Source organism: Mobula hypostoma, chromosome 14, assembly GCF_963921235.1.
Source record: "Mobula hypostoma chromosome 14, sMobHyp1.1, whole genome shotgun sequence".
Taxonomy (NCBI): domain Eukaryota; kingdom Metazoa; phylum Chordata; class Chondrichthyes; order Myliobatiformes; family Myliobatidae; genus Mobula; species Mobula hypostoma.
This window is the reverse complement of record NC_086110.1, coordinates 79,280,758-79,293,986: the sequence shown is the minus strand read 5'-3', so window position 1 is coordinate 79,293,986 and position 13,229 is coordinate 79,280,758. Positions and strand designations below refer to the sequence as shown.

Here is a 13,229-nt window from a genome sequence, read left to right as displayed (position 1 = left end):
AACATTGGACCCCGTACAGATCCCTGAGGCACACCACTAGACACCATCCTCCAATCTGACACACAGTTAGCCACTCTCTGGCGTCTCCCATCCAGCCACTGCTGAATCTATTTTACTACTTCAATATTAATACCTAATGATTGAACCTTCCTAACTAACCTTCCATGTGGAACCTTGTCAAAGGCCTTATTGAAGTCCGTATAGACAACATCCACTGCTTTACCCTCAACTTTCCTAGTAACCTCTTCAAAAAATTCAATAATATTTGTCAAACATGAGCTTCCATGCACAAATCCATGTTGACTGTTCCTAATCAGACCCTGTCTATCCAGATATTATATATACCATCTCTAAGAATACTTTCCATCAATTTACCCACCACTGACGTCAAACTCACAGGCCGATAATTGCTAGATTTACTCTTAGAACCCTTTTTAAACAATGGAACAACATGAGCAATACGCCAATCCTCCGGCATCATCCCCGTTTCTAATGACATTTGAAATATTTCTGTCAGAGCCCCTGCTATTTCCACACTAACATCCCTCAAGGTCCTTGGGAATATCCTGTTAGGACCCGGAGATTTATCCACTTTTATATTCCTTAAAAGTGCCAGTACTTCCTCTTCTTTAATCATCATAGTTTCCATAACTTCCCTACCTGTTTTCCTTACCTTACAGAATTCAATATCTTCCTCCTTAGTGAATACCGAAGAATACCCACTGACACTGACTGCAAGTTTGTTGCTGCGACACCACTCAACTAGCTGGTATATCTCGCTCCTGTGTCATCGGCAAATTTATAGATGATATTTGAGCTATACCTAGCCATACAGCCATAAGTATAGAGGGAGTAGAGCACTGGCCTAAGCAGACACATCTGAGATGTGCCAGTGTTGCTCATCAGTGAGGAGGAGATATTATCACCAATTCACACACATTGTGGTTTTCCGGTTAGGAAGTCCAGGATCCATTGCAGAGGGAGGCAAGAGACCTAGGTTCTGTAGCTTATTGACCAGGACCGTAGGAATGATGGTGTTGAATACTGAGCTATGGTCACTGAACAGCATCCTGACATAGGTGTTTGTATTGTCCAGTGATCTAAGGCTGTGTGAAGAGCCATTGAGATTGTGTCTGCTGTAGACCTATTGTGGCGATCAGCAAATTGCTGTGGGTCCAGGTCCTTGCTGAGGCAGCAGTTCATTCTAGCCATGACCAACATCTCATCACTGTAGATGTGAGTGCTACTGGGTGATAATCATTAAGGCAAATCACACTACTCTTCTTAAGCACTGATATAATTGTTGCCTTTTTGAAACAGGTGGGAACTTCCAACCGTAGCAGTGAGAGCTTGAAAATGTCCTTGAATACCCCCACCAGTTGGTTGGTACAAGTTTTTGGAGTCTTATCAGGTACTCCATCGGGAACTTCCACCTTGCGATGATTCACCTTCCTTAAAGACAGCCTAACATCGGCTTTTGAGACAGAGATCACAGGGCCACTGGGTGCAGCAGGGATCCTCACAGCTGTAGTCATGTTCTCTTTTTCAAAGCGGGCATAGAAGGTGTTGAGCTCAACTGGTAGTGAATCATTGCTGCCATTCATGCTATCGGGTTTTACTTTGTAGGAGGTAATGTTTTGCAAACCCTGCTGGAGTTGACGTGCATCCGACATCACCTCCAATCTCGCTCAGAACTGTCTCTTGGCTCTTGAAATAGCCCTCCACAAGACATATCTGCTTTTCTCATATAGACCCGGACCACCAGACTTAAATGCCACAGGTCTAGCCCTCAGCAGATGCCATACCTCCTGGTTCATCCACATCGTTTGGTTTGGGAATGTACAGCAAGTTTTCGTAGGCACACACTCATCCACGCAGGTTTTAATGAAGTCGGTAACAACTGCAGCATACTCATCCAGATTCAAAGATGAATCCCTGACATCAGTCCAGTCCACTGATTCAAAGCCGTCATGCAAGCGCTCCTGTACTTCCCTTGTCCATACCTCCTTGGTCCTCACTGCTGGTGCCGCAGTCTTCAGTCGCTGCCTATACTCAAGGAGTGGAAGTACAGCCAGGTGATCAAACTTCCCGAAGTGAGGGCATGGAATAGCACGGTAGGCATTCCTGATGGTGGTGTAACAGTGGCCCAGTGTGTTGTTTCCTCTGATACTATAAGTGATTTGTAGATGGTAATTATTTTGTGACTTTTTCAGGATGGCCTAGTTAACATCCCCCAAAATGATGGTGAAGGGATCAGGATGTGCTGTTTCGTGCATGTTTATCCCATTGCCCAGTTCATCTAGAAGATGTCCTTGTCGGCATTTTACAACCATGGTAAAGATGTCCTTGTCGGGCATTGCATTGCCAGGGTAAAAATGTCCTTATTTGGACATTGCATCAATATCAAACTGATGGAGGAACTCAGCATCTCAGGCAGCATCTGTGGAGGTAGGCATTTGGTCAATGATTTGGTTTGAGCCACCATCAGGACTCAAGTTCCTCCAGCAGTTTTCCATTGCTTCAGATTACAGATCTCCCCCCTTCCCACCCCCTATTTTTGTCACATTTACAGAATTGCAGAAGAGCCCAGAGCATTGTTGAGGATCCCTACCACCCATCCCAGAATCTCTCTGACCCATTACTGTCAAGGAGGTACAGGAACATCAGAACTAAGACTGCCAGACTAGGGGACAGCTTCTTTCTTCAGGGTGAGACAAATGAATATCCTGCCACCACTGAGGTTTCATCACTTGTTTAATGCTGTTTAATATTTACCTCTGCTGCGCACTACATGCATTTAAAATTATATATTATTTATAATGCATGTATAATTATATTATATATTATTAACTTATTTATGGTAATACTCTGTTTTATGTGCTGTGTGTGATATACGTATGGTGGGTGCACCGTGGCCTGGTGGAACATTGTTTTATTAGTACACATGTACAGTCAGAAGACAGCAAATTTGAACTTGAGAATCCACAGTCTCTCATGTCTCAACACTTTGTCTACCGACAATGTGAAATACCCCCAGGTGTTGCACAGAGCACTTATTAAACAAAGTCTGAGAGTGAGTCATTCAAGAAAGTTGAATGAACTTTGGACAAAGAGGCTGGTTTGAAGGAGGGATGTATTATCTTTGGAGAGATACTGCTGCACAAGTCTCACCTTACTGTTGCCTTTGTAACAAGTTTCACACCCCCCTCACTGCCTGCTGAGAACTGGTATAGTGGCTGCAGGACTGGAATCGATGGCGACAGGCCAGCAAGCTGCTTCAACACCAGCAGAGCTACCTGCGTCTCTGATTTCCCGAAGAACCACTGAAGAATTTCCTGGCAAGTAGAGCTGGTAAAAGGTTGAAAAGGTGTTAGCAAAGACCAAAAACAATTACTGACCCAACACAACAATAACCTGAGTGACAGCCAGTTCAGGGCTAGTGACCTGTGACCAGAATTAAATAAAGGTTTAATCCTACCTGCCTGCATTAATGCCACATCCCTCTGTGCCCTGTTCATTCAGGTATCTCTTAAATGTTGTTACTGTTCCTGCCTCCACCACCTCGCTCTGGATACCAGCTATTCTATGTGAAAAATTTACCCTCACATATCCCTTTAAACCTCAAACCTTTCCCCTTAAATATACAGCCTATGGTTTTAGGCACACCCTACCATGAGATACAGACTCCGATCACTCACTCTAATTGCACTATGAGAGGTGTTACCTACCCTCCTGAGAGCCCTTCTATATCTCTATGCAAACTTAGCCTCTCCTCCAGGGAAAACATTTCCAATAACTCCAATCCAGTGAATCTTCAACATCCTTGTGAATCTTTTTTCCACCTCTTCCATCTTAAATATTTCTTGTACACTACCTGGCAACAGAACTACAGATGAGATTAAATAAGAATAGCTTTATTTGTCACATGTACATCAAAACATACAGTGACAGAGACTGCACTGTGGCAGACAGGAAGGTTCTACAATGTAGTCAAAACTACCCAACACATCACCAGCCTACACGCCACCAAGGACATATATACAGAAAGGTGCTAAAAAAGGGCTAGTAACATCATGAAATATCTTAACAACTTTGCTGATGGATATTTGTCCCACTCCCATCAGGGAGGAGGCTACTTCATATCCATGCCAGGACCACCAGACTCAAGAACAGTTACTTTCCCCAAGTAGTAAGGTTGATCAACACCTCCACCCACTGACACGCCCCTCCACACCCCGAACCACCACTACTTTATCACTCAACACACATCAAAGTTGCTGGTGAACGCAACAAGCCAAGCAGCATCTGTAGGAAGAGGTGCAGTCGACGTTTCAGGCCGAGACCCTTCGTCAGGACTAACTGAAGGAAGAGTGAGTAAGGGATTTGAAAGTTGGAGGGGGAGGGGGAGATGCAAAATGATAGGAGAAGACAGGAGGGGGAGGGATGGAGCCAAGAGCTGGACAGGTGATAGGCAAAAGGGATACGAGAGGATCATGGGACAGGAGGTCCGGGAAGAAAGACAAGGGGGGGGGGGACCCAGAGGATGGGCAAGGGGTATATTCAGAGGGACAGAGGGAGAAAAAGGAGAGTGAGAGAAAGAATGTGTGCATAAAAATAAGTAACAGATGGGGTACGAGGGGGAGGTGGGGCCTAGCGGAAGTTAGAGAAGTCAATGTTCATGCCATCAGGTTGGAGGCTACCCAGAAGGAATATAAGGTGTTGTTCCTCCAACCTGAGTGTGGCTTCATCTTTACAGTAGAGGAGGCCGTGGATAGACATGTCAGAATGGGAATGGGATGTGGAATTAAAATGTGTGGCCACTGGGAGATCCTGCTTTCTCTGGCGGACAGAGCGTAGATGTTCAGCAAAGCGGTCTCCCAGTCTGCGTTGGGTCTCGCCAATATATAAAAGGCCACATCGGGAGCACCGGACGCAGTATATCACCCCAGTCGACTCACAGGTGAAGTGTTGCCTCACCTGGAAGGACTGTTTGGGGCCCTGAATGGTGGTAAGGGAGGAAGTGTAAGGGCATGTGTAGCACTTGTTCCGCTTACACGGATAAGTGCCAGGAGGGAGATCAGTGGGGAGGGATGGGGGGGACGAATGGACAAGGGAGTTGTGTAGGGAGCTTCCTGTCAGTTACCTATGTAGACACTCCTGTGCCTAGCATCACTTTATAGATGTTACAAACCTACAGGTTTCGTTTACTAAGACTATTTCTTTAAGAGCACCTGAGTGAGGCGGGACTATGACGTCAGTCACAGGCTGGCACGGCTGACTGTGGACTTAAACACAGAGAGTAAGAGAGAACAGGAAAGCTGGTAGCTTCAATTTGTCGCAGCTGAGGCTTGGAACTCTCCTATGCCCACAAGGGTGGGTTGATCATTGGCATGCAGTGCACAACGAATGTGTGACTGTCACTTCGTATAATCCATAGGAGTGGATTTTGGGATATCTTGTGGGACCACTTGTGTAGCTCTTGCCTGGGTATGTTGTGTGGTAACCACTGGAAGGCAATATTCCTGTGACAGGTCACTTTTGGTGATAATTCGTATGTGGACGGATTCTACGGACAAGATCTTGGACGTATTACTTTGTTTACCTGATGTGGAACTTGTAGAATACTTCGTACTTACCTTCTCTCTCCATTACAACGTCGATTACAAATATCTCTCTCCCATCATTTATTTCGTGGATTACTGAACTTTCCTACTTTACCATCTCAAGACTCTATGCCTTGTTCCCCCAAGCCCAATAGTTTGGGAGTTATATTTACACACATATATACACGTAACACTGTTAACTTCTGTTTATCTTGGTTGAGTTACTATATTATAAGTAGATACTAATAAAGATAGTGGTTTTAACATTAAAACCTGATTCAGTGTGAAATATCTTGCTGCTGGTTTGTTTCTAAAACGCTACAGTTTATAACATGGATATACAATCAATCCATGTATACAAAAACAGTTACTTTCCCCAAGTAGTAAGGTTGATAGATAGGTTGTATACAACCTATCCTATGTATTTATATTTGTTGTGTACTTGTGTTCTTCATCTTACTGTGCTTCTTTTTGTGCTGCATCTGATCCAGAGTAACTATTGTTTTGTTCTCCTTTATACTTGTGTACTGGAAATGTGTCATTGCATCAATCTAACACAGCACACCCACAACTTACTAACCCGTATTGATCCACACCTTTCTCTGGACTGTGGGAAACCCACACAGCCACAGGTAGAATGTACAAACTCCTGTGCGATTTGAGCCTTTAAGGTATTATGTTAATCACCATGCTATCGTGCCACCCTGGGAGGTGGCACGGAGCCTAAAGATCTACACCCAATGTTTTAGGAAGTTTCTTCCCTTCAGCTATCAGATTTCTGTATAGTTCACAAACCCAAGAGCACTGCCTTGCTTTTCCTCTTTAGCACTATTGATTTAAAAAAAATTTAACTTATTGCAATTTTTTTGTCTTACACAGTAACAAATTTCATGACTTATGTCAGTGATAACAAACCTGAATGTGATACTGAGAGTGCAGTTGATGTCACTTTACCACAACCGTAACATGACCACCCTACTCCTGCACTCAATGCCATAGCTGAAGGCGGCAAACATACCGTACACCTTCCTCAACACTCTGTATAACTCTATTGTCACTTCCAGGTCTCACTGTTCAATAACACGATAGATAGATAGATAGATAGATATCACTGTGCATATCCTGCCTGAGTCACAGTACTTCTCCCCAAGGTAGGAATGTCAAAAAGTAGAGGTCAATCAGAGGTTTAAGGGAAGAGGGAAAGAGGAAAGATTTAAAGGGGACCCGAGGGGAAGTTTTTTGCCACATAGAGGGAGGTGAGTGTGTGGAACCATCTGCCAGAGGAAGGTATGGGGACATTTAGAATACACTGGGACAATACATATGGAATTAGCTCAGACAGGCATCTTGGTCAGCACGGACAGGCTGTGCTGAAGGGCCTGTTTCTGCACCATACAACTCCATAACTTCATCTGGGCTGTAGTTTTCAATGCCTGGTGATCAGGACCTTACCCAGATGCTCCCTAAATGTTGCAGGAAGCTCTGCCTCCACCATTCCTTCTTGCAGTGCTTTCCAAACAGCAAACGCCCTCTGGGTGGAAAACATTCTTCAGTGCATCCTCTCTGAACCTCTTACTCACAGAGCACAGAAGCAGGTCTTCCAAACCACAATCTTCCACCAAAATAATGAGACATAATCACATGCCTAATTAAACTGATCCCTTCTGCCTAAACAATCTCTATACAGCTCCTTTTCCTGCACATTCATGCACCTGTCTAAGAAACTCGAGTACCTCAACTGTATTTGCCTCCACCACCACCACAGCAGCACATTTCAGGCACCTACCACCTGTGTGAGAAAAATTTCGCCCTACACACCTCCTCTGAACTTACCCCCCTCACCTTAAGTGCATGCCCTCTCGTATTATACATTTCATCTCAGCTGTCTACCACATCTGTGCCTGTCAACCCTCTATCAGGTCTCCCCTCAGCCTTTGTCATTACCCATCCTCTTGTTATAGCACGTACCCTCCAATCCAGGCAGTATCCTGGTAAACCTCTTTGGCATCCTCTCCAAAGCCTTCACAAACCTTCCTTGCTGTCCTCTCCTTCCACAGCTGTCACTCTGCCCATCCCTGGTGCTGGTAACTACATCAAAATCTAGCCTTTTTAATAAACAAAGTGAAAAAGTAAAACCAGAGGGCATAACAAACCGTAAATGAGACACTCCTTGCTTGGTGAAGCAGTAAAGGTTAAAGACTGCAGGAATCACTGTCTGTAGAGACTCCATCAACTGGGGGAGAGGATCATTTCCAACGACACACACCTAAGAGAGAAAAGCAAGGCAACAACTCGAATTAGTATGGAATTTAAATCCAGTTTGCACACGTATATAATCCCAGACTATCCACTATTTGACACCCAGATCACATACTATAACACACTGTGGTGAACTGGTGTACACTGAGGCTAATCAGACACTAGAAAAACTCTCCAGGTCAGCCATCACCTGTGCAAGGAAAAGCAATATTGTATCAGGACCGAGGCAGACACCTTTCAGGGACCAAAGAGAGACTGCAGATGCTGGAGATCTGGAGCAACACACAAATAAACTTCACTATTTCTCTTTGACAACTGACAATTTGTGTAAATTTCTGAAATAATTGTATTATTCCCTCAATCACTGAATTACCAACATTTGGAAAGTAAGGCAGTCCTCAAGCCTGTAAGATTAAATATCCGAATGATACCATCTGATAGTAATGACTTTCATGTGAATGAAGAACAGTAAACCACAAACTCAATCACCCAAGACATACAAATTTAAAACATTTTGCCTGCAATCGGTCATGCTAAACAAAAGCGGTTTCCTTCATGTAAAGCAATGCAAACAACACTGATCCATACAGCACAGACACAGACATAGGTAGAAAAAGTGAGGAGGCCCTGAAAACAGAATACAGGGAGTTAGGAAACAGGAACTCAAGGATAGTAATCTCGGGATTGCCTCCTGTGCCACTCGACAAGTAAGGATAGGGATAGAATGAGCTGGCAGATAAATGCATGGCTGAAGAACTGGAGCAGGTAGCAGGCATTCAGATTTCTGGAACATTGGGACCTCTTGTAGGGCAGGTGGGACCTGCACAAAAGGGATGGGTTGCACTTGAATCTGAGGGGTACCAATACCCTGGTTGTCAGCTTTACTAAAGCTGTTGGGAGTGGTTTAAACTAATATGGCAGGGGGAGGGGAACCAGCATGATAGAGCTGAGGATGAGTCAGCAGGATTACAAGTAGATGACATAATATATATGTAAGGAAGGACAAGCCAATGATTGGGTACAAATGCAAAGAGTTAAATTGTACCACAGAGACAAAATTCAAAAAGGCGAAGAATGCAGGACTGAAGGAGCTGTATTTAAATGCACGTAGCATTCGGAATAAGGTGGATGAAATTGTGGTGCAATTAGAGATTAGTTGGTATGACATTGCAGGCATCACTGAGTCATGGTTGGGAGCCTAATATCAAAGGATATACTTTATTTCGAAGGGACAGGCAGGCAGGCAGGCGATGTGGCTCTGTTGGTAAGAGATAGAATTACATCTTCAGAAAGAAGAGGCATAAATAAGGTCAGGGAATGTTGAATCTTTGTGGGTGGAGTTAAGAAACTGCAAAGGTAAAAAAAAATCATGTGAGTCATATATAGCCCTCCAAATAGTACCCATGTTGGGTTCAGACTGCACAGGGAGCTGGAAAGGCATGTAATAAGGGCAATGTCACAATTGTAATGGGGGTCTTCAATATGCAAGAGGATTGGGAAAATCAGGTTGGTGTTGGATCGCAAGACAGGAAAATTGTTGAATGCCTACAAGATGGCTTTTTAGAGCAGCTTGTAGCTTGAGCCTACTCCGGGAAAGGCCATCTTAGATTGACTGTTGTCTAATAATCCAGATTTTATCAGGGAGCTTAAGGTAAAGGGACCCTTAGGAGGCAGTGATCAGAGTAGGATTGAATTCATGCTGTAATTTGAGAGGGAGAAGCACAAGACATCTATATTAGTATCACAGTAGAATAAAGGGAACTACAGAGGCATGAAAGAGGAGCTTGCTCAGGTTTGATTGGAGGGAATGACAGCAGAGCAAATGTGAGTGATGTTTCTGGGAATAGTTCACAAGGTACAGTATAGATATGTCCCACAGGAGATTATGTTCTCAAATGGCAGGGTAGGCAATCATAGCTGATAAGGGAAGTTAAGGACTGCATAAAAACCAAGGAAAGGGCATATCAGGTAGCAAAAGTGAGTGGAAAGTTGGATTATCAGGGAGCTTTTGAAATCCAACGAAAGGCATAAGAAGGGAAAAGATGAAATATGAGGGCAAACTAGCCAATAATATAAAGCAGGATACTAAAAACTTTCAGTTATATAAAGAGTAAAACGGAGGTGAGAGTTGAGATTGGACCACTGGAAAATGGTTCTGGTGAGGTAGTAATGGGGGACAAAGAAATGGGTGAATGATCAGTCTCTTTCCCAGGGTAGGGAAGTCCCAAGGCAGGACTTGGGCTTAGGTTGAGAAAGGAAAGATTTAGGGGGAATGACTTCACTCAGAGGGTGGTGAGAGTGTGGAACAAGCTGCCAGAGGAAGTGGTTGATGCAAGTTTGATTTCAATATTTAAGAGAAATTTGGATAGGCACGTGGATGGGAGGGGTAGGTAGAGCTATGAACCCGGTGCAGGTCAATGTGACCAGGCAAAATAACAGTTTGGCAAAGACTAGAAGGGCTGAATGGCCTGTTTCTGTGCTCTAGTGTTCTATGCCACACAGAGGATAGTGGGTATGTGGAAGACACTGCCAGAGGAAGTGGTAGAGATGGGTAGAAATTACCTCGAGTGGTACATGGATGGGAAAGGTCCTGAGGGATGTGGGCCAAGCACAGGGTGGCAGCATCAGTATGGACAAGATGGGCCAAAGGGTCATAAGACCATTAAACATAGAAGCAGATTTAGGCTATTCAGCTCATCGAGTCTGCTCTGCCATTCCACCATAGCTGATCGCTGATCCCACTCAACCCCATACATCAGCCTTCTCGCCATAACTTTTCATGCCCTGATCAATCAAGAAACTATCAATTTTGGCTTTAAATATACCCACAGTCAGTGGCAGAGTATTCCTCAGATTCACTTCTCTCCGGCTAAAAATATTCCTCCTTACTTCTGTTCTAAGTTTGCCCCTCAATTTTAAGGCCATGCCCTCTAGTTCTGGATACACCCCCCATAGAAAACATCCTCCTCACGTCCATTCTAACTCGTCCTCTCAATATTCGGTAGGTTTCAATGAGATCCCCTGCATTCTTCTAAATTCCAGTGAATACAGGCCAAAGCTGACAAATGATCCTCACATATTAAATCCTTCACTTCTGGAATCATAGACATAGACATCGAATAGTATACCATAGTACAGGCCCTTCGGCCCACAATGTTGTGCCGACCCTCAAACCCTGCCTCCCATATAACCCCCCACCTTAAATTCCTCCATATACCTGTCTAGTAGTCTCTTAAACTTCACTAGTGTATCTGCCTCCGCCACTGACTCAGGCAGTGCATTCCATGCACCAACCACTCTCTGAGTAAAAAACCTTCCTCTAATATCCCCCTTGAACTTCCCACCCCTTAAAGCCATGTCCTCTTGTATTGAGCAGTGATGCCTTGGGGAAGAGGTGCTGGCTATCCACTCTATTTATTCCTCTTATTATCTTGTACACCTCTATCATGTCTCCTCTCATTTTCCTTCTCTCCAAAGAGTAAAGCCCTAGCTTCCTTAATCTCTGATCATAATACATACTTTCTAAACCAGGCAGCATCCTGGTAAATCTCCTCTATACCCTTTCCAATGCTTCCACATCCTTCCTATAGTGAGGTGACCAGAACTGGATACAGTACTCCAAGTGTGGCCTAACCAGATTTTTATAGAGCTGCATCATTACATCGTGACTCTTAAACTCTATCCCTCGACTTATGAAAGCTAACACCCCATAAGCTTTCTTAACTACCCTATCTACCTGTGAGGCAACTTTCAGGGATCTGTGGACATGTACCGCCAGATCCCTCTGCTCCTCCACACTACCAAGTATCCTGCCATTTACTTTGTACTCTGCCTTGGAGTTTGTCCTTCCAAAGTGTTCCACCTCACACTTCTCCGGGTTGAACTCCATCTCCCACTTCTCAGCCCACTCGTGCATCCTATCAATGTCTCTCTGCAATCTTTGACAATCCTCTACGCTATCCACAACACCACCAACTTTTGTGTCATCTGCAAACTTGCCAACCCACCCTACTACCCTCACATCCAGGTCGTTAATAAAAAACATGAAAATTAGAGGTCCCAGAACAGATCCTTGTGGGACACCACTAGTCACAATCCTCCAATCTGAATGTACTCCCTCCACCATGACCCTCTGCCTTCTGCAGGCAAGCCAATTCTGAATCCACCTGGCCAAACTTCCCTGGATCCCATGCCTTCTGACTTTCTGAATAAGTCTACCGTGTGGAACCTTGTCAAATGCCTTACTAAAATCCATATAGATCACATCCACTGCTCTACCTTCATCTATATGCCTGGTCACCTCCTCGTGAACCTCCTCTGGACTCTCGCAAACGACAACACATCCTTTTGGAGATATGGGGGCCAAAACTGTTGACAATACTCCAAGTGTGGCCTGACTAGTTTCTTATAAAGGCTCGGCATTGTCTCCTTGCTTTTATATTCTATCCCCTTGAAATAAATGCCAACATTGCAATTGCCTTCTTTACCACAGACTCAACCTGTAAATTAACCTTCTGGGAGTCTTGCTCAAGGACTCATAAGTCCCTCTGCACTTCTGATGTTTGAACTTTCTCCCGATTTACAGTAGACAATAGTCTGCACTGTTGTTCCTTTCACCAAAAAGCAATATCATACATTTCCCAATACTGTATTCCATCTACCATTTTTTTGCCCATTCTTCCAATTTGTTCAAGTCCTGCTGCAATCATATTGCTTCCTCAGCACTACCTACCCCTCCACCTATCTTCGTATCATCCACAAACTGTGCCACAAAGCCATCAATTCCATTACGTAAATCACTGACAATGTGAAAAGCAGCGGTCCCAATACTGACCCTGACAAACAACACTAGTCACTGGCAGCCAACCAGAAAAGATCCCCTTTGTTCCCACTTGCCGCCTCTTGCCTGTCAGTCATTCCTCTATCCATGCCAGTATCTCTCCTGTAATGTCATGGAATTTTATCTTGTTAAGTAGCCTCGTGTGTGGCACCTTATCAAATGTCTTCTGAAAATCCGAACAAATGACATCTACCTTGCTTGTTACTTCATCGAAGAACTCTAACAGATTTGTCAGGCAAGATTTCCCTTTACAGAAATCATGCTGACTTTGACATATTTTATCATTAGTCTCCAAGTACTCTGAAAACTCATCCTTATTGTAAGGGATTTCTCCTTTTATGTTACTGCTAAGGCTAATAAAATGGCTCCTTTGTTATGTTAAAAATAAAATGGCTTCTCTGTGATGTTAACTGCTGAGACAGTGGTTTTCTCTCTAGCAGCTTGTTTGGGTTATAATTACTGATAAAGAGAATTGTATTCATTTGCTAACCAATTGGGATAGGCAATATTCTTTCTTGTGTGTCTGT

General features: G+C 44.0%; 1 protein-coding gene across 1 annotated transcript in view; it reads right to left on the bottom strand.

Moving 5' to 3' along the window:
- tango6 (transport and golgi organization 6 homolog (Drosophila)) overlaps positions 1–13,229 on the bottom strand; it is a 165,303-nt gene that overhangs the window by 92,710 nt on the left and 59,364 nt on the right. The window contains exons 8-9 of the mRNA XM_063067293.1: positions 7,757–7,869; positions 3,172–3,348 (exon numbers count right to left, since the gene is read on the bottom strand). Coding sequence (XP_062923363.1) covers positions 3,172–3,348; positions 7,757–7,869 — 290 coding nt within the window. The remainder of the gene's footprint in view (positions 1–3,171; positions 3,349–7,756; positions 7,870–13,229) is intronic.